This window comes from Arachis ipaensis, chromosome B7, assembly GCF_059453495.1.
Source record: "Arachis ipaensis isolate K30076 ecotype BB chromosome B7, ASM5945349v1, whole genome shotgun sequence".
NCBI lineage: Eukaryota > Viridiplantae > Streptophyta > Magnoliopsida > Fabales > Fabaceae > Arachis > Arachis ipaensis.
This window is the reverse complement of record NC_142442.1, coordinates 34,292,087-34,318,808: the sequence shown is the minus strand read 5'-3', so window position 1 is coordinate 34,318,808 and position 26,722 is coordinate 34,292,087. Positions and strand designations below refer to the sequence as shown.

The following is a 26,722-nucleotide window of genomic DNA, read 5'->3' as shown; positions in this document are numbered from 1 at the left end:
GATTATAGGCTTAATAATAAATAGCAAAAGTTTTAGGTGAACAAGTTGGTGACACTTGATTTCTAGTATGATCATGAATTATTGAAAATTAGGTCATTACAATCCACCATTTTTAAAGAGAAGCATAAGATATAGAAATTTTTTTTGTATCAATTACAATGCATGAAGAAAAAGAAGAAGTCATGTTGGGAGAAAGAAGAGATGGAGATCATGTTGTGCCGCCACCACCACATAAACCCTTAACCACCCAAGTCAACCCCATCACCCCAGCGTTACGCCATCATTCTACTACTGTCGAGCCGTCTGCTACAATTGTCATCTATTTGCTCCAGCCACCGTCTCCCCTCGTCGCGTCACCTTCTCACTCAATATTTGCGTTCCACCGTGCTGCTTTTGTCTCCACCAGGTCGCCTCAGATCCGGCCATCTGCTTCAGCTAGCACTCAAGTTTCAGCCTGCCAGCTGCATCCAACCTAGATCCAGTTGTGCTCTCTCTCCCTTGGGCTCCACTATGCTCCCCTTTCCTCACTCTCTGGCCGTGGTGGCATCGCAGCAACTTAGCCTCTCTTAGCTGTCATTGTTGTCTTCTCCAACCATCGTCATTGCTGCTCCATTTAAGCGCATTACATCATCACTTTCCCGCATATCAACCCCTCACTTCCAGATACATCTGAAGTAGACATGACAATGAGGTAATAGCATTACCTTTTTTCTGTTCATTGTGGATTCTGTTACTGGTTTTGTTATGTTATATAGAGAAAAAAAATAAAGTTTGGGAGAGAACAAGAAAGAACAATAGGTAAAGGTTAGAAAGAGTAACACTAAAGATTAAAATGCTCCGAATCAAAACAATTAACCTTTAACATCAAAAGAGCATGAAAAATGTTTAGAGGTGATTGTAAATTTAAGAAGATTGGAACAGAAGGCTTATACCATGTTTGTCAGTAGATTGACAAAATTTGCAAACATTTAATGGTTTTAGAAAATTTTTAGCAACGAAGGTCAAGTAGTGGATGTGTTCCTATCAAGAAAAAGTAGGATTAACAACCCTTATAAGTTTGCATTTGTTAGATTTGCATTCAAGAATCATATTCTAAGGACTGTCCAAAATTTGGATGGTTGGAGAGTCAATGGTGTGGCCTTAGATGTTATTGAAGTAAAATATAAAAGAAGAGAGGATAAAAAAAATTCTACTTTAATAGAAAAGAATGGGCAGAAGCTCAGCAAATACAAGGAGTGCAATGGAATAAAAGGGATAAGAATGACTCTTTCCAACCAAGTTGGTGGAGAAGAACATTCAAAAATGTCCTATTGAATCAGAGAATAAGTAAAAATAGCCACCTCTAAAGAAATACTGAAAGTAAAAAAGAGCTAGTGATAATAGGAGAAGTGAAATGTAAGATAGACAAGAGGATAGTGGAGTTTCTTAAAAGGAGTATTGTGAGAGAAGCATCTTTATCGTTCAAAGCAAATGAAATCATTCCATATCTTTTCAAGGATTGACACTCTCTAACCGATGTAAAATGTATGGGATCTTACAAGATGGTCCTTACGTTTGATTCAGTAGAGAATGTGGAGAAAGCATAACGATCGTCATTCTTATTGAACTACTTTTGGGGAGGTAAGGAGGTGGTCTCAACATAAAGTGAATAGATCAAGGAAGGTGTGGATAGAGATCTTTGATTTTCCCCTACATGGATGGAATGAAGAAAACTTTCAGAGAATCACTGCAGTTTGGAAAAAAGATTTTAAAGGTAGATAGAAAAATTGATCTTGGAAGATGGTTTCAACTCAAGTAGAGTTCTGGTTAACTCATCATAGATGAAACTGATTCTCGATATGGTTCTATTAGAGATAAATGAAAAAAGTTTGATATCTTTGTAAAAGAAACACACAGTGAAGAGGATTCTACAACTACAGGCATACACTCAAAGAAAGGAAAAAAGATAATAGAGGAGATAAAAAATCAAGTGCAAGTTTAGGAAAAAGACTATTCCAATACGGTGGGAGTATTTTTGGAAGATCAGTTAGTAGTACATCGTAGGATAGAAGTACATGATAAAAGGAAAAGTTCTTAAATATACAACATTTGAAAAATTCGAGATACATAAAAGATTCAAGCTCAACAAAATACTTGAATGATAAATGATTTTAATTTCAAGAAATTCAATTGGAGTTTTAACATGGAACTTTCAAGGATACAACAATGATAAATGATTTTAATTTCATCGAGACTCGTGACAAGATAGAAAACGAATCGGTCTTGGGTCCTTTAATTCTACCGAGTTTTGGAGACATTATTAGAAAAAAGCTTATCTTAACCAAATTTTAGAAACAAGAGACCAACACAAGTGAAGATGAGAAATGTGTAAAAGTGTGACATAAAGGAGAAAATCTTTTAGCAAGATCAAAAGATAAAAAAATTTAAACATATAATAAAAAAGAGGGATGGTAAAAAAAAAGGGGGTCAAATTAGAAGTGGAATCACAAGAGAAAAAAGGATACAAAAGGATAAAAAAGAGCAAAATGAAAATTTAGAGAAGAAATTAGTAAGAAGAAAAGTGAGGCGGACTTTGAGGGAGAGGTTCCAAGTACAAGTGAAGATGATGAGTTCGAAAGTGGATCGCAACTTAATCTGTCTTGTAGTAATGATGAGGTTTTGGTAAATTATATTAGACAAAACTTGAGTGGAGGGGGAATGAGATCAAGGATCTGAGTATAACCACAAGGACCAGAAGAAGAAAAAGAGTGACACAACGATGGGAATAAGAAGAAAGAAGTTAACAGGAGAGAAATATGGTATAAGTCTTGTATTGTCTTTCATATGGAGTTGTGTTGGCGTCTTGCTCGATGTGTAGCCATATTTTGTCTTCCTTCAATGAATTGTAAATATGTTAGGTATTGGTTGTGATTGATTAATTATGAATTTTTATTTTTCTGTTGTTTGTGGTATGGTGTTGGAGTGTTTCTTTGTTTTAGTTTCTGTTTTAATTATTTTAAGTATGAGTTATTGTGATATTTTGATATGTAGTCTTGTAAGCATTGAGTGTTGACTTAATCTTCCATTTGGAGTCGAGAATTTACAAATGTTCGAAAAAAAAATGTTGAGAGAAAGAAATAAAAGCAAAATCTGAAGAAAAAAAAATAGAGGAAGAAGAAGACATACTAGGAAAAAGAAAAAAAGATGAGAAAGATGAGAAAAAGAAAAAAGAGGAAGAGAAAAATCTTAGTGATAAAGAAGAATAAAAAATACAGTAGTAAAAGAAGAAAATATTATATCTAGATAATATAAATTTATGTGTTTTGTAATTAAAATTTTATGTATTAATTTATCTTTCCACTAATTTTAAAATTACATGAACCAAATTCTGGTGAAGAGTAAGAATATTTAATTTGTTACGCTCAAATTTGAGGAAGAAGTATAAAAAAAATGCAATAGTAGTAAAAGAAAAAAATTATATTCTTTTGACAAAAAATTGTGTGTTTTGTAATTAAAAATTTTATGTGCTAATTTGTATCTATACTAATATTAAAATAGGACAATTATATGTTTTAAGATGTTTACTTAATTCCACAGGATTAGAGATGGCAATTGTAAACCCCGCTAAAATCGGTATATAATTAGTCAATAAATCGAATTTTCAATAGGAAAATTAAATATGCAAAACTAATATCAAAATAGGATAGAGCTCGGCAAAACGAGAATTTTGATATCACTTTCGAAAAAATTTGGCCCAAAATTGAGCCGAATGGGCCGAGCCGGTTAAACCGGGCCCAAACCAGGCCCGCGGGCCCAAACCAGGCCCGCGGGCCCAACCAGCCCAGTATATAAATGAGTTAAAGCTCATTTTCTGCCTTAGAATACAACAGAAGCAGCGTAAATGCATGGAGAAGAAGAGAATGAATTCCAAAACCTAGCTTGATCTTCTTTCTTTGATAACTTTTGATCCGGAGCTCCGATTGACGAGCCGTTTGCGGCCACGCGTCGGGCCCGTTGAGTTCTTCAATTCTATTCAAATAAAACAGTAAGTGAATCGCTTTTTCCTAGCTCCATTTCTGCTGGTATATGAATTTCGGGTTTAAGGTTTGAGAAACTCAATTCCTTGATGATTTTCATGTTTTAGGGGTCCATTAGACTTGATTTCTTGTGGGTATTGCCCAAGGATCAGTGGGAAAAGGTAAGAGATCTTAAACCCTAATGAAATTTCTGAATTTAGGAATTTGGGTATTGAGTTGTTATGTTTGAATGTGTTAATTGTGGTTTAGGTAGTGTGTATGTGAATGTTGATGCTTGTTGGAGGCTTGTTGGTGATCAAGCTTGGTTTGGGGCTGTTTGATTGAGTTTGGAGGGGCTGTAATTTTGAGTTGTGAGGCTGCCTTGGGTGAATTAAGTGATCGGCCAAGGTATGGTTTAAGTTTCGCACGTTTAATATTTACGGTGTTGTGAAAACTTAGGTTAGAGGAACCATAGAATAAGTTGGACTGTTTGTTGTATTTAATGATTAGCCTTGTAATGTTGTTAGAATAGATTTGTTAGTGAATTTATATATTAGAATTATGAGGTGTGAAAGTTATTAATGGTGTGCTCTTATATTTATTTATGATGGATTAGAATTGGTGTTTGTTAATAAGGATGTAGAGTTGTGTTGTGGTGGTATTGTATATGCTGTAACTAATTATGTAATGATCGGAATTGCATGAGACCAAGTTTGGGCTAAACTTGGGAATATAAGGAACTAAACTGAAAATTTTGGGACCTTTTTGTTAAATATACAATTTATGGCAAATTTTTAAAGTTAGGTTGTTAAATCTGTCCAGCAGCAGAAAAGATCAAACAGGGCAGCAACTTGTTTGTCTTGCTGCGACTTCTACGAGTTGAGTTTTGGAGCGAAACCAATTTTGTTATAAAATTTGATTAACTTGATTTATTTCTCTAAAATTTCAGAATTTTAAGAGTTGAGGATTGGGAGCTGTGAATTTTTGAATATTGGTGGGCAAAACTGAAAAGAAACAGATTTCAGCAAGCTATGCATCAACTTCCAATGCTTGTAACTCTTAGAATTAAATAGAAATTGGATTGCAACCAAGACACACTTGTTTCTGGATGAGCTAGGGGTTCTCAAATCAAAATTTAGCTTAATTGGAGTTTTGTAATAAAAGTTATTCCAATTGAAAGGTACTAAGCTTGTTGGTTTTTAAAACAGATTTTGTCTCATTTTTACTTAACTTCCAGGTAATGTAACTTTTTCATTAAAACTGGTATTGACTCAGAACCAATTGAGAAAGAAACCTGGATGAGTAAAGTTTAACTAAATTAATTTTCAAAGTCATTGGATTTAACTTGGATTTTATATTGAATTTTGAATATCACATGCTGCTGCTGTTTTTCTGGTTTTATGCACTGCAGAGCAGTCACGGTTTTTCCTTTATTCTTGAGGCTAGAAAAATCAGAAAATTATGATATTTCGTTTGTTAGAAAGCTTATTTCAATATGAACGCCTGGACATAAATTTTGTGCAATTCCGAGTTCATTTTCTATATTAGAAACAGAAAAGAAAATAGAGTGTCGAGGATGTCTTAGTGATAGTCATGAGTTCGAGAAGTTAAATTTCAATCCTCGTGTGATGTGATTGATTTAATGTTAGAGTTTGGTTGATTTTAAGAGTATTCGATATTAAGAAGGATGAGAAGAGTTTGATAAAAAGTTTGGTCAGGACCCGGAAAGGGTAATCAAGATGAATTATAAGGGAATGACGATGAAAAATGTGAAAGGGAGGTTGTTAATAAAAGGAGTTAATATGCCATGGCTTGATGAATGATTAAATAATGATTATGACTATGAAATGACTTATGAATAATGCTATCTGAGATACGAGTTCCCTGGGTAAGAGGCGTGGCTCGCCATCACGTGTTCCAGGTTGAATCTCGATACTCTGTTGACCCTACGTCGTAAGGGTGACCGGGCACGTATAAATTCCCGGGTATGGATAGCCCCCATTGAGTGATTTTATGAAATATGAATGTGAACTCTATGCATAGACTCTTGGGGATGCGCGACGGGGGACAGTCTAAGGTTTTCGGACTTGTCGGGTTGGCTGGATAACCGACAGATGGGCCCCATCAGCCATAGGACAGGCATGCATCATATGCATTTGTTTGTATTGATTGCTATGCATTTTCTGGGTATGCTTAATTGATATATATTACCCGCTATTTGTTATACTTGCTATTTGTACTATTTGATCATTACTTGTGCGTGAACTTGTTTGGTTGCTTGTTTCTGTTGCATTCTGAATGATGAAAGGATGGAGGAAACGGAGGAAATGGTTTGGTGTTAGGTTAAGCTTGAACTTGAGTAAGTTAGGCAGATTTAGAATACCTACCCCTGTTTATGGCTTCTGTTTAGTACTTAAGTTGGATAATTGAATAACGGAGTTCTAGGATTGCCTATGGCATTCTCAAGACCGTATTTCTTATGCGCGTGGCACTTTTACCATGCTGAGAACCTCCGGTTCTCATTTCATATTGTATTGTTGTTTTTCAGATGCAGGTCGAGAGGCTCCTCGCTAGACGTCTGGATCTTGGGAAGCGAAGTAGTCCTTGGGTGTATTTTGGTTTTTTGGTTTATATATGTATATATTTGTTTAGCTTACTCTCCAAGTAACTTGTGTATGCTGCTCCTCTTAGAGGTTGAGGGAGAGATAGGAGTTTATTTTGGTATTTTGGTATATTTTTGGGGATACCTATGTATGTTCATATGTATATATATATATATATATCCTCTGGCCAGCCTTAGCTTCGCAGGCTAAGTCAGGGGCTAGTTATGCTGTTTCCTTGGCTTTCCTTTATTCTTTTGCTTAACTTTATCATGTTCCTATTAGGTTTCTTAGCACGCAAGTAATCCTTTCCTGAGCGTTGCGCTTTTTGTTTTGTGATTTTTGTTTTACCCATTTTTCAAGGCTCCTAGTTAAGTATCTTTTCTCTATTATTATATATATATTACTATTTTTAGAGGTCGTAATACCTTACTATCTCAGTCTTATGACTTAAGCATAAGATTAAGTATAGTAGGGTGTTACATTATGGTATCAGAGCAGTTCGTTCCTATAGAGCCTGAGGGACGGACTGATTATGCCTCTGGGCATACTCTAGGTGTCTATACATGCTATTTAGGGTATCTAACTGATATATGAGGCATGAATGTTCATGAGCATGCATTTGGGACTTTGAAATGCTAAACTAGAGATATTGAGACTGATCACCTTGATATCACTTGTTTGGTGTGAACAGGAACCAAATGGCATCTTGTGTGCGCAGTCATGAGCGTAATCGGGATCAAGGACGGAGAGCTAATGAGGTAACCATACCAATAGATAGTTTGACCGATATCGTGACCGCAATGACGAGTGTTGCTGCTGCCATTGGTACTGTTGCGGCCGCGACCATCCGAGTAATGGGTGGAATGGAACCACAAGCTGGAACTGGCAACAATGATGATAATGAATATGAAGGTGGACATAATGCTCCGAATACAGGGGTACCACTTAGTTATCTGGAGCAGGTTAATGTGGGTCAGAAAATGGGAGAAAGCTCAAGGAGGGCTGAGGTAGCAAGAAGTAATCACCGAGAACCCTTCACAAAGAAAAAGGGAAAGATTACACCGAGGAGCTAAACTTTCAAAAAGAATCGCTTTGTCGCTTCACATTCTCAGCACTGGAGCAATGACCGAAGGAACGATAACCGTTCGGATCCGAATGCTAAAGGGAAAACTAGTACTCAACTGAATGATTTAAGGTGCCCAAGGTGCAAGAAGTACCATCCAAACAGACCGTGCAGGGCCGGATTAGGCGTATGTTACAAGTACGAGAAGTCGGGGCATATAGCTCGAGACTGTCCACACAAGAAACGCCAGGATGCAATCGAATCCGATCTTCAGACCCGAGGTAATCATAAGCTAGCAGTTGAGTTTTTAACTACCTTGCGTATCATTAATATATGTATGATCTATTTGTGAAGCACGACAAGTTTTGATGATCGTGGAGTCCGAACCGATGGTTAGTCGAAGACTACTAGTTGTTAAGATAGAGCGATACTTAACTAACTTAGATGAGTGACTAGGTTCTTAAAGGATGAGAGTCAGAATGACGCAGTGGAATCAGGGTGGTTAGACTTTTGAAGGTTAAGGATTAAGTGACGTAGTGGAAGCAGGTTGGACCATATCTAAGGAATCAGGAGTGTTGAGGGTTATGCGGAGTTATTGTTTGAAATTTAGTGACGGTGAAACTTTGAGGAAGAGGAGTAGAGCGAACACAACCTTTAGATGTTAATTGTTCAGAGGTAAGTGGAGATGAAACCAAATCTCTATACGAGAGAGTTTCTAAGACAATTCTTGAAGGTGTGTCAAAACTTCCATTCCAGAGAGAAGCGAGTTTGCGATAGGCTTAGTACCGGAAATCGGATTAACTTCAATCGCACTACAAGTGAAGACATCATTATAACCGGTAGAATTTAGGATTGAGTAGAAGGGAGTACTAGAAGAGGGAATCACCTAACCAACTATTTCTTTGTGGGAAGCATCGGTTATGCTGGAGAAGAAGGAAGAGAACGGTAAGAAACCTTATGTAGAGAGAGTGTGCTAACGAACCTTCGCGACTCGATCTAATCCTTCTGTTGAAACCTACATTGACATTCGATCCGGAGCTCTTCCTAAATAGCTTGACTACCTTTCTAACTTTACTCCTTATGCACATGAATATTATTTCTTCCAGGATGAGTCTGAGCTTGTCTTGGTATAAGCGCATAATCCTTGAATCTTGTGTGCTCGCTATGACTAGAGTTGCCCCTATTCGCAAACCATGTTCTTCAGAATCAGCTGAGACTTCTTTGACTCTGTACGCTCTGTTCTTCCTACCAAAGGTCTCTAATTTGAACTCTTTTCTTGAGATGCACCTAGGTTCCTCTCCTTGTGTATTCCATCATTTCGGTATAATCCTGAACAACCGTGTACAAAATTTCCTTTTTGACTCATTACGAACACCGTTTGTATTGCTCATTCATTTTTCGAGCTTAATGTCCTTTTGAAAATCAACTCGAGCCTATATTAGTATCACGTATAAAATATAGTTGTGACTGTGGAGATGTTGATTCCTTAAGAGCATGACTTTTGGATATGGAAGATGAAGCAGGTAAGCGTGCACCGTCAAAAAGAGTTTTGGAGTTTTAAATTCTTGTCGACCACAAAGCCTATGATTAGTTTAATGCGCTAGAAATACACCGGTTACATAGATACCCGAATATGAAGAGAGCTTTCAAACTCCAAGAGAAGGATTAACCCCAAATCCAGTAATTAGAATACCCGAACTTATTTAACAACTCGGAATTAGTGCGATACATTACCAGAGGGGTTTAGGATACGTGTAAATACAACATCGTGAAGTGGTAACAGATGTCCTGAGTAAGAAATTTTTGGGGAAATGCTTGGATATAAATTTCGGAGAATGGAAGGCTAGATAAGTTGGAACTTTAAATTGGATATTAAGGGTATAGATAAAGGAGTCAAACTAAATCTATTGCGGTTTTAAAACATAGCAAAGACGAAATGCAGGAAGCGTGAGGGGACGATAAAGACCTACCGAGGATGTCGAAGTCTGGCAAACGAAAGAGAACTAAGAAAAGATTTATATGTTTAATGTCGAAATAGAGATTGTAAAGTCAAAGACTTAAGGAGTGCAATAACGGTGATAAGGGGCTACTAAGAGTACTGAAACCGGTTGAATCCAGAAGACACCAAGAGAGGGTTATGTGTTGAGGTCGGAAGTTGAAATAAGAAACTGTTGTTCGAAGCTTACAGGAGAAAATTTTTGAAGTTACCTTGAGATTTCTAAAACCTACCACGAATCAAAGAAGATATTTTGAGCAGACAAAAATGAAGAACGAGGTGGAAATCTATGTGATTACAAGTTTGACGTATGAGAAAGAAATGAAAGACCACCAGAAACTGTTCGAAATGCCACAACCGTCGAAGGTTCTACATTAAAGATAAAAGGGAATAGCCATTGATTTCATAATAGGTTACCGAAGACTAGAACAAAAGGTGATACTGTTAGGGAACTGTGGATCAAGCGACCAGGCCCGTTTTGCCCATCGGAGTAAACCACTTATTGGGGATATCAAAGAGACTATACATCAGGGAGAAGGTGAGACTTCACAGTATGCTAAACACCTTTGAATTAACCGAAAACTGGAATATCAAACGTCTTAGTTCCTGAATTTGACAGCTGAAACAACAGAGGAAGAGTTACGCAAATCTAAGTTAGAATTCTCACTATGAAAGCCGACAAAAGAGTTAGGTGGATCTAAGAAGAAGACTTCTCAAGTTGGAAGAAAGGGGATACCTATTTCTGAAGATCACTTCAATGAACTAGAATCGGATGATCAATCAAAAAAACTAAAAAGCTAAATCCCTTAGCAAAAGAACAATCCGTTCGAACCTGCGTGACGTGTTTCATGTATCGCAACTTCGTAAATACAAATTTGATCCTAGTCATGTCCTAAAGCCGGAATTAATTCAAGTGAGAGAAGATCTGACGTTTCCAATAACTCTCGTTAGAATTGATGATACCAGCATTAAGCGTTTACACGGGAAAGAGACTTTCTTAGCGAAAGTAGCTTGGTGTTGGGCTAGTATTGAAGAATATACCTAGGAGCTTGAGACAGAGATGCGGAAGGACTACCCACACCTCTATTCAGGTAACGCACTCTGAATTTTGAGGACAAAATTCCTAATAAGGTGGGTAGGATGTAAACCCCGCTAAAATCAGTATATAATTAGTCAATAAATCGAATTTTCAATAGGAAAATTAAATATGCAAAACTAATATCAAAATAGGATAGAGCTCGGCAAAACGAGAATTTTGATATCACTTTCGAAAAAATTTGGCCCAAAATTGAGCCAAATGGGCCGAGCCGGTTGAACCGGGCCCAAACCAGACCCGCGGGCCCAACCAGCCCAGTATATAAATGAGCTAAAGCTCATTTTCTGCCTTAGAACACAACAGAAGCAGCGTAAATGCATGGAGAAGAAGAGAATGAATTCCAAAACCTAGCTTGATCTTCTTTCTTTGATAACTTTTGATCCGGAGCTCCGATTGACGAGCCGTTTGCGGCCACGCGTCGGGCCCGTTGAGTTCTTCAATTCTATTCAAATAAAACAGTAAGTGAATCGCTTTTTCCTAGCTCCATTTCTGCTGGTATGAATTTCGGGTTTAAGGTTTGAGAAACTCAATTCCTTGATGATTTTCATGTTTTAGGGGTCCACTAGACTTGATTTCTTGTGGGTATTGCCCAAGGATCAGTGGGTAAAGGTAAGAGATCTTAAACCCTAATGAAATTTCTGAATTTAGGAATTTGGGTATTGAGTTGTTATGTTTGGATGTGTTAATTGTGGTTTAGGTAGTGTGTATGTGAATGTTGATGCTTGTTGGAGGCTTGTTGGTGATCAAGCTTGGTTTGGGGCTGTTTGATTGAGTTTGAGGGGCTGTAATTTTGAGTTGTGAGGCTGCCTTGGGTGAATTAAGTGATCGGCCAAGGTATGGTTTAAGTTTCGCACGTTTAATATTTACGGTGTTGTGAAAACTTAGGTTAGAGGAACCATAGAATAAGTTGGACTGTTTGTTGTATTTAATGATTAGCCTTGTAATGTTGTTAGAATAGATTTGTTAGTGAATTTATATATTAGAATTATGAGGTGTGAAAGTTATTAATGGTGTGCTCTTATATTTATTTTGATGGATTAGAATTGGTGTTTGTTAATAAGGATGTAGAGTTGTGTTGTGGTGGTATTGTATATGCTGTAACTAATTATGTAATGATCAGAATTGCATGAGACCAAGTTTGCGCTAAACTTGGGAATATAAGGAACTAAACTGAAAAATTTGGGACCTTTTTGTTAAATATACAATTTATGGCAAATTTTTAAAGTTAGGTTGTTAAATCTGTCCAGCAGCAGAAAAGATCAAACAGGGCAGCAACTTGTTTGTCTTGCTGCGACTTCTACGAGTTGAGTTTTGGAGCGAAACCAATTTTGTTATAAAATTTGATTAACTTGCTTTATTTCTCTAAAATTTCAGAATTTTAAGAGTTGAGGATTGGGAGCTGTGAATTTTTGAATATTGGTGGGCAAAACTGAAAAGAAACAGATTTCAGCAAGCTATGCATCAACTTCCAATGCTTGTAACTCTTAGAATTAAATAGAAATTGGATTGTAACCAAGACACACTTGTTTCTGGATGAGCTAGGGGTTCTCAAATCAAAATTTAGCTTAATTGGAGTTTTGTAATAAAAGTTATTCCAATTGAAAGGTACTAAGCTTGTTGGTTTTTAAAACAGATTTTGTCTCATTTTTACTTAACTTCCAGGTAATGTAACTTTTTCATTAAAACTGGTATTGACTCAGAACCAATTGAGAAAGAAACCTGGATGAGTAAAGTTTAACTAAATTAATTTTCAAAGTCATTGGATTTAACTTGGATTTTATATTGAATTTTGAATATCACATGCTGCTGCTGTTTTTCTGGTTTTATGCACTGCAGAGCAGTCACGGTTTTTCCTTTATTATTGAGGCTAGAAAAATCAGAAAATTATGATATTTAGTTTGTTAGAAAGCTTATTTCAATATGAACGCCTGGACATAAAGTTTGTGCAATTCTGAGTTCATTTTCTATATTAGAAACAGAAAAGAAAATAGAGTGTCGAGGATGTCTTAGTGATAGTCATGAGTTCGAGAAGTTAAAGTTCAATCCTCGTGTGATGTGATTGATTTAATGTTAGAGTTTGGTTGATTTTAAGAGTATTCGATATTAAGAAGGATGAGAAGAGTTTGATAAAAAGTTTGGTCAGGACCCGGAAAGGGTAATCAAGATGAATTATAAGGGAATGACGATGAAAAATGTGAAAGGGAGGTTGTTAATAAAAGGAGTTAATATGCCATGGCTTGATGAATGATTAAACAATGATTATGAATATGAAATGACTTATGAATAATGCTATCTGAGATACGAGTTCCCTGGGTAAGAAGCGTGGCTCGCCATCACGTGTTCCAGGTTGAATCTCGATACTCTGTTGACCCTACGTCGTAAGGGTGACCGGGCACGTATAAATTCCCGAGTATGGATAGCCCCCATTGAGTGATTTTATGAAATATGAATGTGAACTCTATGCATAGACTCTTGGGGATGCGCGACGGGGGACAGTCTAAGGTTTTCGGACTTGTCGGGTTGGCTGGATAACCGACAGATGGGCCCCATCAGCCATAGGACAGGCATGCATCATATGCATTTGTTTGTATTGATTGCTATGCATTTTTTGGGTATGCTTAATTGATATATATTACCCGCTATTTGTTATACTTGCTATTTGTACTATTTGATCATTACTTGTGCGTGAACTTGTTTGGTTGCTTGTTTCTGTTGCATTCTGAATGATGAAAGGATGGAGGAAACGGAGGAAATGGTTTGGTATTAGGTTAAGCTTGAACTTGAGTAAGTTAGGCAGATTTAGAATACCTACCCCTGTTTATGGCTTCTGTTTAGTACTTAAGTTGGATAATTGAATAACGGAGTTCTAGGATTGCCCATGGCATTCTCAGGACCGTATTTCTTATGCGCGTGGCACTTTTACCATGCTGAGAACCTCCGGTTCTCATTCCATATTGTATTGTTGTTTTTCAGATGCAGGTCGAGAGGCTCCTCGCTAGACGTCTGGATCTTGGGAAGCGAAGTAGTCCTTGGGTGTATTTTGGTTTTTTGGTTGTATATATGTATATATTTGTTTAGCTTACTCTCCAAGTAACTTGTGTATGCTGCTCCTCTTAGAGGTTGAGGGAGAGATAGGAGTTTATTTTGGTATTTTGGTATATTTTTGGGGATACCTATGTATGTTCATATATATATATATATATATATCCTCTGGCCAGCCTTAGCTTCGCAGGCTAAGTCAGGGGCTAGTTATGTTGTTTCCTTGGCTTTCCTTTATTCTTTTGCTTAACTTTATCATGTTCCTATTAGGTTTCTTAGCACGCAAGTAATCCTTTCCTGAGCGTTGCGCTTTTTGTTTTGTGATTTTTGTTTTACCCATTTTTCAAGGCTCCTAGTTAAGTATCTTTTCTCTATTATTATATATATATATTACTATTTTTAGAGGTCGTAATACCTTACTATCTCAGTCTTATGACTTAAGCATAAGATTAAGTATAGTAGGGTGTTACAGCAATACCACCCGAACCTGCGGGTATCCACCCCGCCTCTACCGCTTGGGGCGGGTAATTATCTGCCCTGCACCGGGGCAGGTTTTTAGCGGGGCGGGTTTTAGGGAGGGGCGGAGCGGGGTCGGGTTTAGGTAATACCCACCTCTACCCGCCCCGCTATATATATAATATATGTAAAATAATTAGTAAATGATTAATAATATTGTATCATATTTAAATTTTTACTTTAATTTATGTTACGTATGTGATGATGGTTATATAAATTTTGAAATTTAATTTTATTTATTGAATTTTAATAATTATAAGGGCGGGTAGGGGCGGGCGGGTACCCGTAGGGACGGATTAGGGTTCAACGTTTTACTACCCGTAGGGGCAGATTAGGGTTCAACGTTTTACTACCCGCGGGTAAAAGTGGAATGGATTCTATACAGGTTGTTGTACAGCAGGGCGGGATCGGGTAGAACAAAAACTCGCCCCTACCCACCCTGTTGCCACCCCTACACAGGATTTAGAATCTCATAGGACTAAGTTTTGGTGAAAAATAGTGTGTTCAAAACTTCAAATTTAAAAGAATTCCGATAACTAAATAATTAGATATGCATATTTCACTGGGAGTTGTCAGATTAATTTTCAAATATGATCTTTAAACTATGTGAATTACAGTAAATTCAAAATAATTGTGTATTATACAACTAAAATTTTTGTAATTTTTAATAAAAAATAATTTTTTTTTGTTATTCAACTAAAATATTGCACACTTTGAAAATAATTTATATATTATGCAACTAAAATTTTTGTGTTCTTTAACAAGAAATTATGTATTTTTCTTGTTTGTTATTTAAATAAAAATTGCATATTATAAAATAATTTATGTATTATACAGCTAAAATTTTTGTATTTTTCAATGAAAATTTGTGTTTTTTATTTTATGTTTTTTTTTATTTTTTTTTTTCATCAGCTTTTTTTTCACTTTCTTATCATTTATCTTGTTTTATCGTATTAAGATAAATAAAAAAATTAAAAAAAATAAAAAATAAAAAAATACTGCAATAATATTATAAAAAAGAGAAAAAAAATAAAAAACGTAGCCAAAAAAAAAATCCAAAAAAAATACAAAGAAAAAAAAACATTTTGTGTAAATAATTTTTGTTAAATTTTGATCAACTTAATTATTAAAATTTCTTATATCTGTATTATTATTCAAAACATTTTTGCCCAAGTTTTTACATGAACAATAAATAGAAATTACACGTTTTAAGAAAAAAAATATATTTAGAATTTAATTTAATACATTGATAATATTTTATATAATTATTTAATTATATTTATTTTTTTAGAGAATTATTTATGTAATTAATATGAAGAATAGTTTTTTTTTATGTGATATTAGGCACTTAAATGATGGTGTAAAATTTTTACAGCGACATCAAAATTAAAGTTATATATCTAATATTCTAATCTAATACCAAAATAGTCACCCAAAAAAAAAAATCTAATACCAAAATTCAATTTAATTACTTTATCCATATGGGAGCGGCATTTTGTTTTTTCTTGCAAAAATTCCGAAACTCTCTCCCTCGTCTCCACCTCTCTCCCACTGAGCTCCCAACCTTTCGGCAATGGCGGCACTATTCGAATCATCATTCGCGACCCCATTGTTCTTCTCTTCCAACACTAACAACAACAACAGTGCTACTTCAAAATTCCAATCTTACCCCTCAAAATCCCCCTCTCACGACCTCCGCTTCCACCACACTCACACTCACACTCACAGTCACACTCCTTCTTCTTCTTCTCCCTCCCTCCAGCCCCAACCCGAACAGGAAGCACACCCCGAACCGGATTCTGACTCGACCCGTGACCGGCGCAGAGCCGTTCGGGTCGCGTGGGAGAAGCTGGTTCGGTGGTCGAGGTCGTGGCGCTCCAAGAACAAAACCGACGTCCTCGAACGCACCAAGAAGGTTCGTTTCTTTCAAATTTTGCAGTTTCTTTTTTTTGCATCTTTTTTGCACCTTCAACAGATTACGATGTTATTGAGTTACATTACGAAAGTGTGGCATAATTTCTTTCTAGTTTGTAGTTCTTTGGTTTATGATTTATTCATTTTATTGAGCGCTTGATTTGAAAATGGTTTCCCTTTGCTGCATTAAGTTCTTTTAGTCATTTTTAATTCTTGTTTCTTTATTTATTTTTTTATTAACTGAACTATCTATTTGATTACCCTTTTTTTTTTTTTCCATGTGACGTCAACTTTAGTCTTGATGCCAGCTTGATATCCTAACCGTTACTTTGATAGTTAGATGCCGATGGTTTCTCTATTATCTTTAACCGTTTCTTGTATGGCAATGTTAAATTCTTCTTTGTTGCGAAGGTGGTTGTGCTTGGAGGGGGTTCGTTTGGGACGGCAATGGCTGCTCATGTTGCAAATAGAAAGGCTGAATTAGAGGTGAACATGCTTGTTCGGGATCCTCAAGTTTGCTTCTCTATCAATGAGAGGCACTGCAATTGGTAGCTACTGTTATTGTTTGTGCTCGTGATCATCAAGGTTTAGGGCTTATTTGTTTTCTGTTTCTGTCTCCTATATCCTGTTTACAAAGTTTTGTGAAGAAAATAGTACAACTAGAGACTAGAATTTATTGTTTTCCCCATTCCTTTTTTTTTTCCTTCACAAAATTCTGAAAACATGAAATACAAAACATGAACAGAAATCAAATAAACTCTTGTAATTGTTTAATTTCATCAGCCATTTATAATTTAAGGTGACTGTTGTCCATTGCAGTAAGTACTTCCCAGATCACTGGCTTCCGGATAATGTAGTTGCCACAACTGATGCAAAATCTGCTTTACTTAATGCCGATTACTGTCTTCATGCTGTTCCTGTTCAGGTCATTTGAAAAATTGTTCTCAAGATTATTTGGATGGTATTTGTAGTAATGTGCAGTAAATTGGTACTTCATTAAGTTCGAAAACTCTGAATCTTATTTTCTTCGATCACAGTTCAGTGCTTCGTTTCTTGAAAGTGTCGCTGATTATGTAGATCCAAGTTTGCCATTCATATCTCTTAGTAAAGGTCTAGAGCTGAACACACTGAGGATGATGGCTCAAATTATTCCTCAAGCGCTACGGAATCCACGCCAGCCTTTCGTTGCATTATCCGGACCTTCTTTTGCTCTTGAATTGATGAATAAGCTACCGACAGGTGAACTGTGAAATTGCTAACTGCATTGGTGGATTCACTCGATTGATTATATGATGGTTGAAATGAAATCAATTCGTCTTTTGCATGCATTTTCAAATGGCAGCAATGGTGGTGGCATCTAAAGACAAAAAATTGGCAAGTAAAGTTCAGCAGTTACTAGCTTCAAGTCATTTAAGAATCAGCACATCGAGGTAGATTCATACATGACCTTCAGTATATAAATGAAATTTAGTTTTATACATAATTGACTTCTTTTTCATTCTGTTATGACTCGAGTATTCGTGTTTGATGATGCATAATATAACCACTTTTGTTCTCTTTTTCTGAAAAAAAAAAAAATAATTCATCAACTGTTAAACAACTACATATACAGATTTTGTTGCAAATGTTCAGCTTGTAATCTCTGATAACTCCAGTGATGTTACAGGAGTTGAAATAGCTGGTGCACTCAAGAATGTTCTTGCAATAGCTGCTGGCATAGTAGAAGGTATGAATCTTGGTAACAATTCGATGGCTGCACTTGTTTCACAAGGTTGTTCGGAGATACGATGGCTTGCGACAAAGGTAACTGATCTCGATTTAGGGAGTAATCATGTTCATATTGAGGACTAACTGTAGGTGCAATGCTTTATAGAACTTCTAGTTTGCAAATGGCATAGAATGTGTAGTAACCTTGGGGCTTGTTTAGTTTCTGTTTTCATTTCTTCGTTTTTAACTTCAGTCTTGCCTGTTTTTAAATTTTTGTGAAGGAAAATAGAAAACAATATTTTGTTGTTTTCACTATTTTCAGTTTTTTCTTTACGATTATGAAAATGGCACGCATTGAAACCCAAAATAGAAACTAAACAGGCCCCAAGGCGTTTTCCATTGGAGCATTTCAGTTCTTTCTTTCAAATGACTGATAGCTAATTTCACTTTCCTCCAATTGTCTTCTGAAGATGGGTGCAAAGCCGACTACGATAACTGGTCTATCAGGAACTGGAGACATCATGCTTACATGTTTTGTTAATCTTTCACGAAACCGAACAGTTGGTGTTCGTCTTGGATTGGGCGAGAAGCTTGAGGACATTCTGAGCTCCATGAATCAGGTATCTAATTAGTTTCCAAGTCTGTAGGATCATATCCAAACTTTTTATACAAATCAAAATGTTTATCCCTGCCATGTGCAGGTAGCGGAAGGTGTCTCGACAGCCGGAGCTGTGATTGCTTTGGCCCAGAAATACAATGTTAAGATGCCAGTGTTGACGGCAGTAGCACGAATTATCGACAATGAACTCACCCCTAAGAAGGCTGTTTTCGAGTTAATGAGCCTCCCACAGGTTAACCTCACCCTCGTCTTCCGATGAATTAAATAACGGCCTTGCATTTAAAGTACAAATTTGATTGGCAATGTTTTTTAATGCAGGTTGAAGAAGTATGAAAACCTCGTCTCAGCAAACTTAGTGGCACCAAGCAACACCATTGTTATTTACCAATTGCTTGTAAGACATGGGTGTCTGCTCAATTCTTTTCGCCATTGCACTTTGTATAGCTGAGCCTGAGTTTTGATGACAACAATTTTGCAGAAACTGGGATTATTTCCAGCATATACAGTTACTAAAACTATGAGAAATGTGCAGATAATAATACAATAATAATCTTACCTTGTTATGGTAGTAAGCAAGAATATGAGCCAAGAATGTGCCTCACTCTATAATTCATATCATTGATTTCAGCTGACTTATGAGCTTCAAAGGCCTAGCATGTCATCCAACACTAAATAATATGCAATCAGTAATTAGATATTATGACACAGATATATATAGTATGATTGTATTATTATATATGAGCTAAAATGTTTTTGCATGCTAAAACGTTGAGATTAAATTAATTTTATGTGGATGTAATTATCCCCTGCACTCATTTAGAGGAGTAAGTATGTTGTTTTACACCCGTTGGATGTATTAATTCGGAAATTTCAGTGTGAAAAACTTTAAAAGTGATCAAAGGTTTGGGATTTTTTTTTCCCCTTCATTATGTACTAGTTTTTAATAGTCTATTTGTGTTCTAATAATATTTTAACCTTTAATATTAATATAGATGGTTAAGATGAGGCGTACCACATAATTAACCGCAAAAGTTAGGTCATGAAAATAATATTATAAAATATTCTGATACTGAATATATAATAAGAAATTTAAAAAGTTCTCCTAGCACAATTTGCGCTTTAAACACGTTTTTAAATTTTAACAGAAAAGATGTTAAATTATCGCCCAGTTTTACAGACAGATTTTTTTTTTTTTTTTTGGGTGTTAAACAATTACCAAATACTGAAGGGCGTTCGTTGGCTAAGATCACATAAGCTTAAAAAAGTAAAGACAAAAAGAGAGTTATTTTTGTAAAATATCAAATTAGTGGTCATTCAATTACATATATTGGTGTATTAAAATAAATTCTTAAAATTGAACACAAGACATTATGATATCTAATGAAGAATATCTTTACAATAATAATTGATAACACTTTCCTCTATTTCTTCTAATAGGATCCCCAGTAGAGCATATTGAAGGGTAAGCAAAACTAGGGTCAAACTTGCATGAGCCAATTTATGATATAACAACAATGATATCATAAATCATAATCCTACAAGACAAGATTTCTTTCCCACCATACTACGCATTTGTGCCAAAACCAGTTAGTTTTTTTTTTTTTCTTTTTTTTTTCCTGTTTACTCTCCACTGAAAAGGAATAGGCGAATAGCCATCTTTGAATTGCCTTGAATTTACATGTTGAATGGCAAATCATTGCTTCCTCCCTCTTTATTTTCTTTTTCCTTTTCCCTATCTTTTTGTTGCTTTTGTTACTTTCTCTTCCTCTTAAGAGTTAAGACCTTCCAAGTAAGTAGTACAAAGAGGCACAACAAAGAATAGAACATGAACATTCTAAGAGCTCTGACATTACCGAAGCTGCTCAAAACGAAAGGAACATGTGTGGCAGAATCATTCCTTCTTGTCTTCCTCCCGATCTTCAAGGCTGAAGACATGACGATCAGCACCCACCAATGTCTTTCGGTCCTTTCTTTCTAGCACAATTGCCATGTCCCCAGTCACCTTAACTGCAGCACCGGCAAGTGCGACAGCTTCCTCATCAAAGTCATCCCCTGTTTCCTCCGAGTATGCATATCTGCACATCCCACATAAAAATTAACTTCAAACCGTAAAGAACCTCAATGAGGAAATTAGCATGTAAAATACAAGCGTAATAACCACTCTCTCTACAGTTTACAAATCTGAAAATATTTGTGAAAATTCAATTACTAAAGCATTTGAAATATTCACATTGTAAAAGTCAATAACAATATTTCACAACAGAATGGACTCGTGATTATGGCTTTATTAAAAAAATTCCCCTAAACATGACAAAATTGATCTACTAGTACCTTTTTTGTTAAATAAAGATCTTTATAGAATACAAATAATCAGTTCACTATTAAAGTCACATTAAAATAAATTGCATCATTTGCAGCCTTACTATTAAGATTCCTTGAGGTATTTCCCCGAATTTCTTTACAGTAAAAAATTATACCCTATCATCAAACCACAGCTAAATGATTTCTAAAGCAAAGGCTTTAAGCTTAATAAAAGGGAATCAGAATGAACATAGAACAGAATTTATATGGTGTTCTCAAACATGAGAACTATCATAACCTATAATAGCAATTATCCGAAAGACTTAAACATCAGAAATGCAACAAAAGGATAACTAATCGAAAAATAGAAATCCCTACCCGGGTAAAAGATGTTCTCTCAAGTAAAAAAAAAAGGTTGTGAAGAGAAATGAAGACTAACTAAAATAAATATGAAGACTTATGTGCTCACCCATAACATGTTAATCTACTTCATTTCTAAAGAGTTTTCATGTGATGTCTGAATTTATAATTCTATTCTTTCTTCCCATCCTTTTGGCAATACCTGGTTGGATTTTGAGATGGAGCCCATAGAATGCAAATCACTAGCAGGAGAAAGTAAGCCAACAAAGTCCAAAAAGCCGGGATGATCCAAGCTCTTCGCCATAGCTCACTCAGAGGGTCAGATGCATTGAAGTACAACTGAAACAAAATAAGTTTAATCATCATAAACAAAGAAATGTGATTATGAAAATATCTTGCTCCTGATTTTTCAGCAACTCCTTTTCTCAGAATTGTTTGATGGGTTCCGACAACAAGCTGACTCGTAAATTTTCTAATCAAATATATTATCCCACACAATACTTACTCTGCTAGGCTTAGAAAATCATAATAAAGAGTATTCAACATGAAAAGAGCTTTTTTCCCTCTTTCTTTTTATTATATAGCTAGCTACAAGGAAAACATGTATGCACTTCCTCATTTAGTGGCAATTTTTGGTTTAATGAGCATTAAGAAGGAAAAAGGAGGAAATAAAGTAAGGAAACAATAAAGAAACAGAAGACTACCTCATAACCAATCCATACAACTGACAGAAGCACTGTCACTGCAAGGGAATTTGTGAACTTCCTGTACAACTCAAGTTTAGCCATAATTCTCCGAATCTGTGGCATATAATAGGCAAGTGGAGATAATGATTTGTAATAGAAATCTGAGAAAATGAAATGCAAGTTATAGCTAATTTCAAGTGAATAATGTAGAAGAATCAACGAATAATCTTGTATAAGAAAACTATGACCATATTTTGAAACTCAGAATTCTTCCATTACCCAATTTTAATTCATCCTATAATCATAAACACATCCTCCCCTCTTTTAACCATTATATTATTTTCGTAGACACATGAAGTCATGAAAAATAACCAATGGGTCATACAAATATGTCTAACATGTGACTATTCTTAAAGGTCAAAGCTGGCCACTTAGCTCATTGAAATGTTTGTTGCTCACAAACTAAGAAGTTAGGAAGCCAATATTATGCGTATTCATGAAATAATATAGAGCATTATTGAAAATCATTGCATACAAGGTTACCTGAAGTTTCTCCAAGGTTTTTGATAATGACTGAAAGATCCAAAGAATAAAGCATGCATCCAACAGAGCAACAGGCAGCACCAGAAAAAGTCTTGCTTTTCCAGAAAAGTCATTAATATTACCAAGATGTTCCACTAGTTCAAGTGCTTCCGAGGCCACAAAATACATCACACCAAGAAGAAGTACTCTTGAGGTTATTCCACCAAGCGTTGGGCGCATGACACCATAACCCATGGAAACCACCAGGAGAAGAAGCCGTGAGACCGTCTTCTTCACAGCAGTGAAGGTAACAGCCCAAATTGTAATTCCCATTGGCCTGCTTCCAGTGGAATTGAAGTTCGCGTACTCAAAATACCAGAGAGCCATTTCAACCATCCCAAGGCCAATAACAGCAGTAATGTGGTAATGCAATTGTATTACATCTTTCCAATATTGCACAAACCGGAGAAACCAGACAAGACCAAGAAAAAGGTAAGCCAAAGACATTAAACCATAAAACGTCATCAAAGGCATCATCTTCCCAGGAAGATAACCATCAGGGTTTCTCCATACGGTTCTTCCACTAATCACCGTATCCTTCAGCTCAGGATCACAAAACATGAAATACAGGTAATACATTCCAGTACTCTTTATGTCAACAGTTTGAATAACCATTTTAGACTCCTCATTCTTTCCGGCGAAAAATGTCTGTATACGTTTAGGTCCATTTGGATCATCCGGGTTCTCACGGATGATAACCTCGCCTAACTTGCACGAATTTTCCTTGGCAAGTTCCGGAGTGCAACATATGGCATCAGAGTTCAGATAAGCACCCCCAATATTGTTCCTATCTCTCACCTTGACTATGATAGCCTCAATCAACCCTGTATTTTGCTGCATATCATTCTTCTTCTCAGAAGATTCTTTTGTTCTCCGAAATGTGATTGACTCAAACCTGATTGATCACATAACATTAATAAGGACTAACAAAAACTCCTTCTAACTATCTCTCCCTCACTCAATATATGGGAATCATGAATACCCATTTTGATAAACTACACAACAACAATAATGACTCTTCTAAATTCTAATAAACTAAACCTTATCAATAAATTAAATACACTCTGGTGGCAATCCGAGTAAGCCATGGAGAGGTGAAAGTTTACAGTTCTACTATTGCAATCTTGTAAGCTAATTTAATTACTCCATCGGTTTCAAACTAACGGTTAAGTTGGACAGTGGTAATTGACATCTTCGTTTTTCTTTTTTTTTTTTTTTTTGGTCAAGGACACTTTTGTTGAAACTGAGGTAACAATAAACGAAGCTTAATGTCTATGTAATTATAAATTCATATTTACTACCAAGTTGAGTCAACCGGGGCAAGTATCTATTTTTTATTTGAAAAAGGAATTTTCCAAGAAAAATCCCAGTATCACGTTGGTGAGAAAACAAATGGATCAAAGTAGTCCATATGCAAATGGAACATAACAATTAACAAGAACCCTCCAATTCGAACAAAGAGCTAAAAACAAATGAGTTATGACCCAAAAATGAATTAAACCCAAAAAAATGAAATTTAACCTGATGAAGGATTTGCCATTGAGGGAGTTGTTGTCTTCGGAAGGTTGAGAGTGTTGTTGGACAACCCTTGAAGCGTAGAGTCCCTCACTTCCACCATGGAAGAAGAAGGAATTGGAGCGCCGCATAAAGGTTTCGTTTTGGTATTCGTGGATCGAAGCACCCACTTCGCTTATCAGAAACAACAAGATCATAGAAAATGTGTTCATCGTCATCGCAATGAACCCCTTGGAACCCAGATCACGTGGCGAACCACGCGCATTCATCATATAAATACTCTCTTTTTGTGTGAGAGTGAATTGTAATTAACAATGAAGAATAGGAAGTGGGTTTGCAAGAGAATTGTGGAAGCGTACAAGATGTTTGTGAAAATGCGTGTGAAAATGAGTGTAGATTTGGCGAGAGAGAGAGACAGAGAGAGAGAGAGTCAATAAAAGAAAAAAGAAAAAAAAAATAATTGTGTGTAGTTGTCGTACGAGAATGAGCTGAGGCAGTTAACCTTACTAAAGTAAAGCTGTGTGTAATTTATGTAAATGAGTGGATGAATTTTGCGTATTGCGTAGAGCGGTTTCATTTGGTTTGCAAAAATGCTATGTGCCTATGTCCAATGTGCTCGGTCTAAAATTACCATAATAATTTTGTGCCTATTAAATGTGTCATATTTATATAAATAATTTAATTACACATTTAAATTTTGTTGATAACCAAATGTCTAAATCTAATAAAATTGGTGTAAAGTCAACAAAACCACTTTTATTATGCAAATGTATACACACTTCACTAACGCAAATATATTCTTTTTCATCTTTGTGTTCCTTTTTTTTTTTTGTTATTTCTTCTTCTTTTTTATATTTCTTTTTCTTTATCTTCGCATTTCTTTTTCGTCTTCGCATTCCTCCTCCTTCTTCTTTTTCGCATTTCTCTTTTTTCTTCGTCGCGTTTCTTCTTATTCTTCGCATGTTTTCTCTTAATCGTTGTTCTTTTATTGCTGCTGTTGTTGCTGGGTTTTTTTCTTCCTTAGTTTAATTGAGGTTCATATGGATTCAAAACTAAATTTGATGTGTTTTTGTTGACGATTGAGTCTTTTTTATTATTTGTTCAAAACTGAACTAATTTCGAGTTTTTGTATATTAATTGAGGTTTACTTGATGCTGCTGATAAGTATTGACTAAATTTTTTATTCCTTAAGTAATTTCGGTTTATTTCTTAATTTAATTGAAGTTCATTTGGATCCATTAATGATTGAGTCTTTTTGACTACTTGTTCAAAACTGAACTAATTTCGCTTTATTTGTGTGTTAATTGAGGTTCACCTGATACTGATGTTATGTATTGACCAAGTTTTTTATTCTTTAAGTAATTTCGGTTCATTTTTTAGTTTAATTGAGGTTCATTTAGATCCAGAAATAGATTTGATGTGTTTTTGTTGATGATTGAGTCTTTTTGACTACTTGTTTCAAACTGAACTAATTTCGGTTCATTTATGTGTTAACTGATGTTCACCTGATGCTACTGTTAAGTATTGACCAAGTTTTTTATTTCTTAAGTAATTTTGGTTCATTTCTTAATTTATTTGAGGTTCATTTGGATTCAGAAATGAATTCGATGAGTTTTTGTTGATGATGGAGTCTTTTTGACTACTTGTTTAAAACTGAATGATTGAATAGAATGAAGTGGAATCTAATGCAATTGAATAAAGTGATAATGAACAATTTCATTCTTCTTTGCTAAAAAAATTGGTCAATACTTATCAGCAACATCAAGTAGACCTTAATTAATATAAGACCCCCAATTTTTAAAAATTAAATAATTAATTATTTATGAGTTAATATATTATATTCAAATATAATTTTAAAAAAATTATTTTTAACAAAAATAATTAAATAAAATTTTATGATTATTAAAGTTTAATTTAATTATTACTTATTCTATTAAATTTGAATTATTTATCAAAAAAAAAATTTAATAAAACAAAAATTAAATTTATTATTATTATTATTATTATCCTAGCTTCCATTATATCCCTTGGACGAATGCCATTTGGGAAAGGAAGAAAGCCACCAACGTGGCTTAGTATGCATACATATATATTTATAAACTTGACACATATCATGTTAGTCATTAGACATCATTATCAATTTTTGCTTCATTATTTCTTCTTGTCACCGAACCATAATCAAAGGAAATAAGAGAGACCGAAGCTTTGCAAGAGAGAACTAAGAGAGAATCGTGAAAAATCTCTAATCTTCTAGTCTCGATTTCTTGCGATCTATAATTCCAATAAAAAATTTAATCCGGTAAAAGTGTTCGTATCTTCCTCCTCTATATGTTAGTGTTATTTTTGTCCGGTAGAAGTTGACGGTGACATAACTCATTTTTCTCTTGAGTTCGGCCAATTGGAATTCTAGGAGACACAGACGATTTCTGACGTTTCCTTCTTCAGCAGCTCAGTCAGAAAGCTTCTCCAGAATTTTTGTTGATTTTGATTTTGTACGGAAGTAGGAGATTTATTTTAAAATTAATCGTTTAAATCTATAAATGCTATTGAAGTCTAGTGAGTAATTACAAATAATTTATAAATGTCTTGCGTGATTAATTGATGAATTGGTTGAACTGTGGCTGTGAAAGATGATTAAATTAGTGTTACTTGTTAAATTGAAAGATGATAAGTTAGTTATTGAAGAAATTGTTGTATTGATAATTGTTGAATGGAGTTAGATTTGAGTTT

The 26,722-nt window shown here is 35.3% G+C and overlaps 2 protein-coding genes and 1 pseudogene across 2 annotated transcripts; 2 read left to right on the top strand and 1 right to left on the bottom strand.

Annotated features, from left to right (window-relative positions):
* Positions 1 to 7,296: 7,296 nt before the first annotated feature.
* Positions 7,297 to 10,329, top strand: LOC148550804 (uncharacterized; annotated as a pseudogene).
* Positions 10,330 to 15,789: 5,460 nt separating this feature from the next.
* On the top strand, positions 15,790 to 19,137 carry GLY1 (NAD-dependent glycerol-3-phosphate dehydrogenase family protein). Its single transcript, XM_016312032.3, has 9 exons — positions 15,790 to 16,223; positions 16,634 to 16,770; positions 17,042 to 17,147; positions 17,260 to 17,461; positions 17,565 to 17,652; positions 17,878 to 18,025; positions 18,400 to 18,549; positions 18,631 to 18,780; positions 18,867 to 19,137. Exons 1-9 carry the CDS (start codon positions 15,882 to 15,884, stop codon positions 18,879 to 18,881), a joined length of 1,338 nt encoding a protein of 445 aa, XP_016167518.1. The 5' UTR covers positions 15,790 to 15,881; the 3' UTR covers positions 18,882 to 19,137.
* A 696-nt stretch (positions 19,138 to 19,833) lies between these two features.
* On the bottom strand, positions 19,834 to 24,626 carry LOC107609367 (uncharacterized). Its single transcript, XM_016311316.3, has 5 exons — positions 23,999 to 24,626; positions 22,439 to 23,372; positions 21,914 to 22,009; positions 21,412 to 21,548; positions 19,834 to 20,623 (listed from the first exon to the last, which is right to left on the bottom strand). Exons 1-5 carry the CDS (start codon positions 24,262 to 24,264, stop codon positions 20,440 to 20,442), a joined length of 1,617 nt encoding a protein of 538 aa, XP_016166802.1. The 5' UTR covers positions 24,265 to 24,626; the 3' UTR covers positions 19,834 to 20,439.
* Between the last annotated feature and the right edge of the window lie 2,096 nt (positions 24,627 to 26,722).

Excerpts from the sequence above, each read along its gene's own strand:
- LOC107609367 (XM_016311316.3), bottom strand. The coding sequence starts at position 24,264 with ATGATGAATGCGCGTGGTTCGCCACGTGATCTGGGTTCCAAGGGGTTC. Across the intron at positions 21,549-21,913 it reads TTGTATGGATTGGTTATGAG|TTGTACTTCAATGCATCTGA; the intron begins GTAGTCTTCTGT and ends ATTTTGTTTCAG. Across the intron at positions 20,624-21,411 it reads CCATCTCAAAATCCAACCAG|ATATGCATACTCGGAGGAAA; the intron begins GTATTGCCAAAA and ends TGGGATGTGCAG.
- GLY1 (XM_016312032.3), top strand. The coding sequence starts at position 15,882 with ATGGCGGCACTATTCGAATCATCATTCGCGACCCCATTGTTCTTCTCT. Across the intron at positions 17,653-17,877 it reads TTAAGAATCAGCACATCGAG|TGATGTTACAGGAGTTGAAA; the intron begins GTAGATTCATAC and ends TGATAACTCCAG. Across the intron at positions 18,550-18,630 it reads TTCTGAGCTCCATGAATCAG|GTAGCGGAAGGTGTCTCGAC; the intron begins GTATCTAATTAG and ends TGCCATGTGCAG.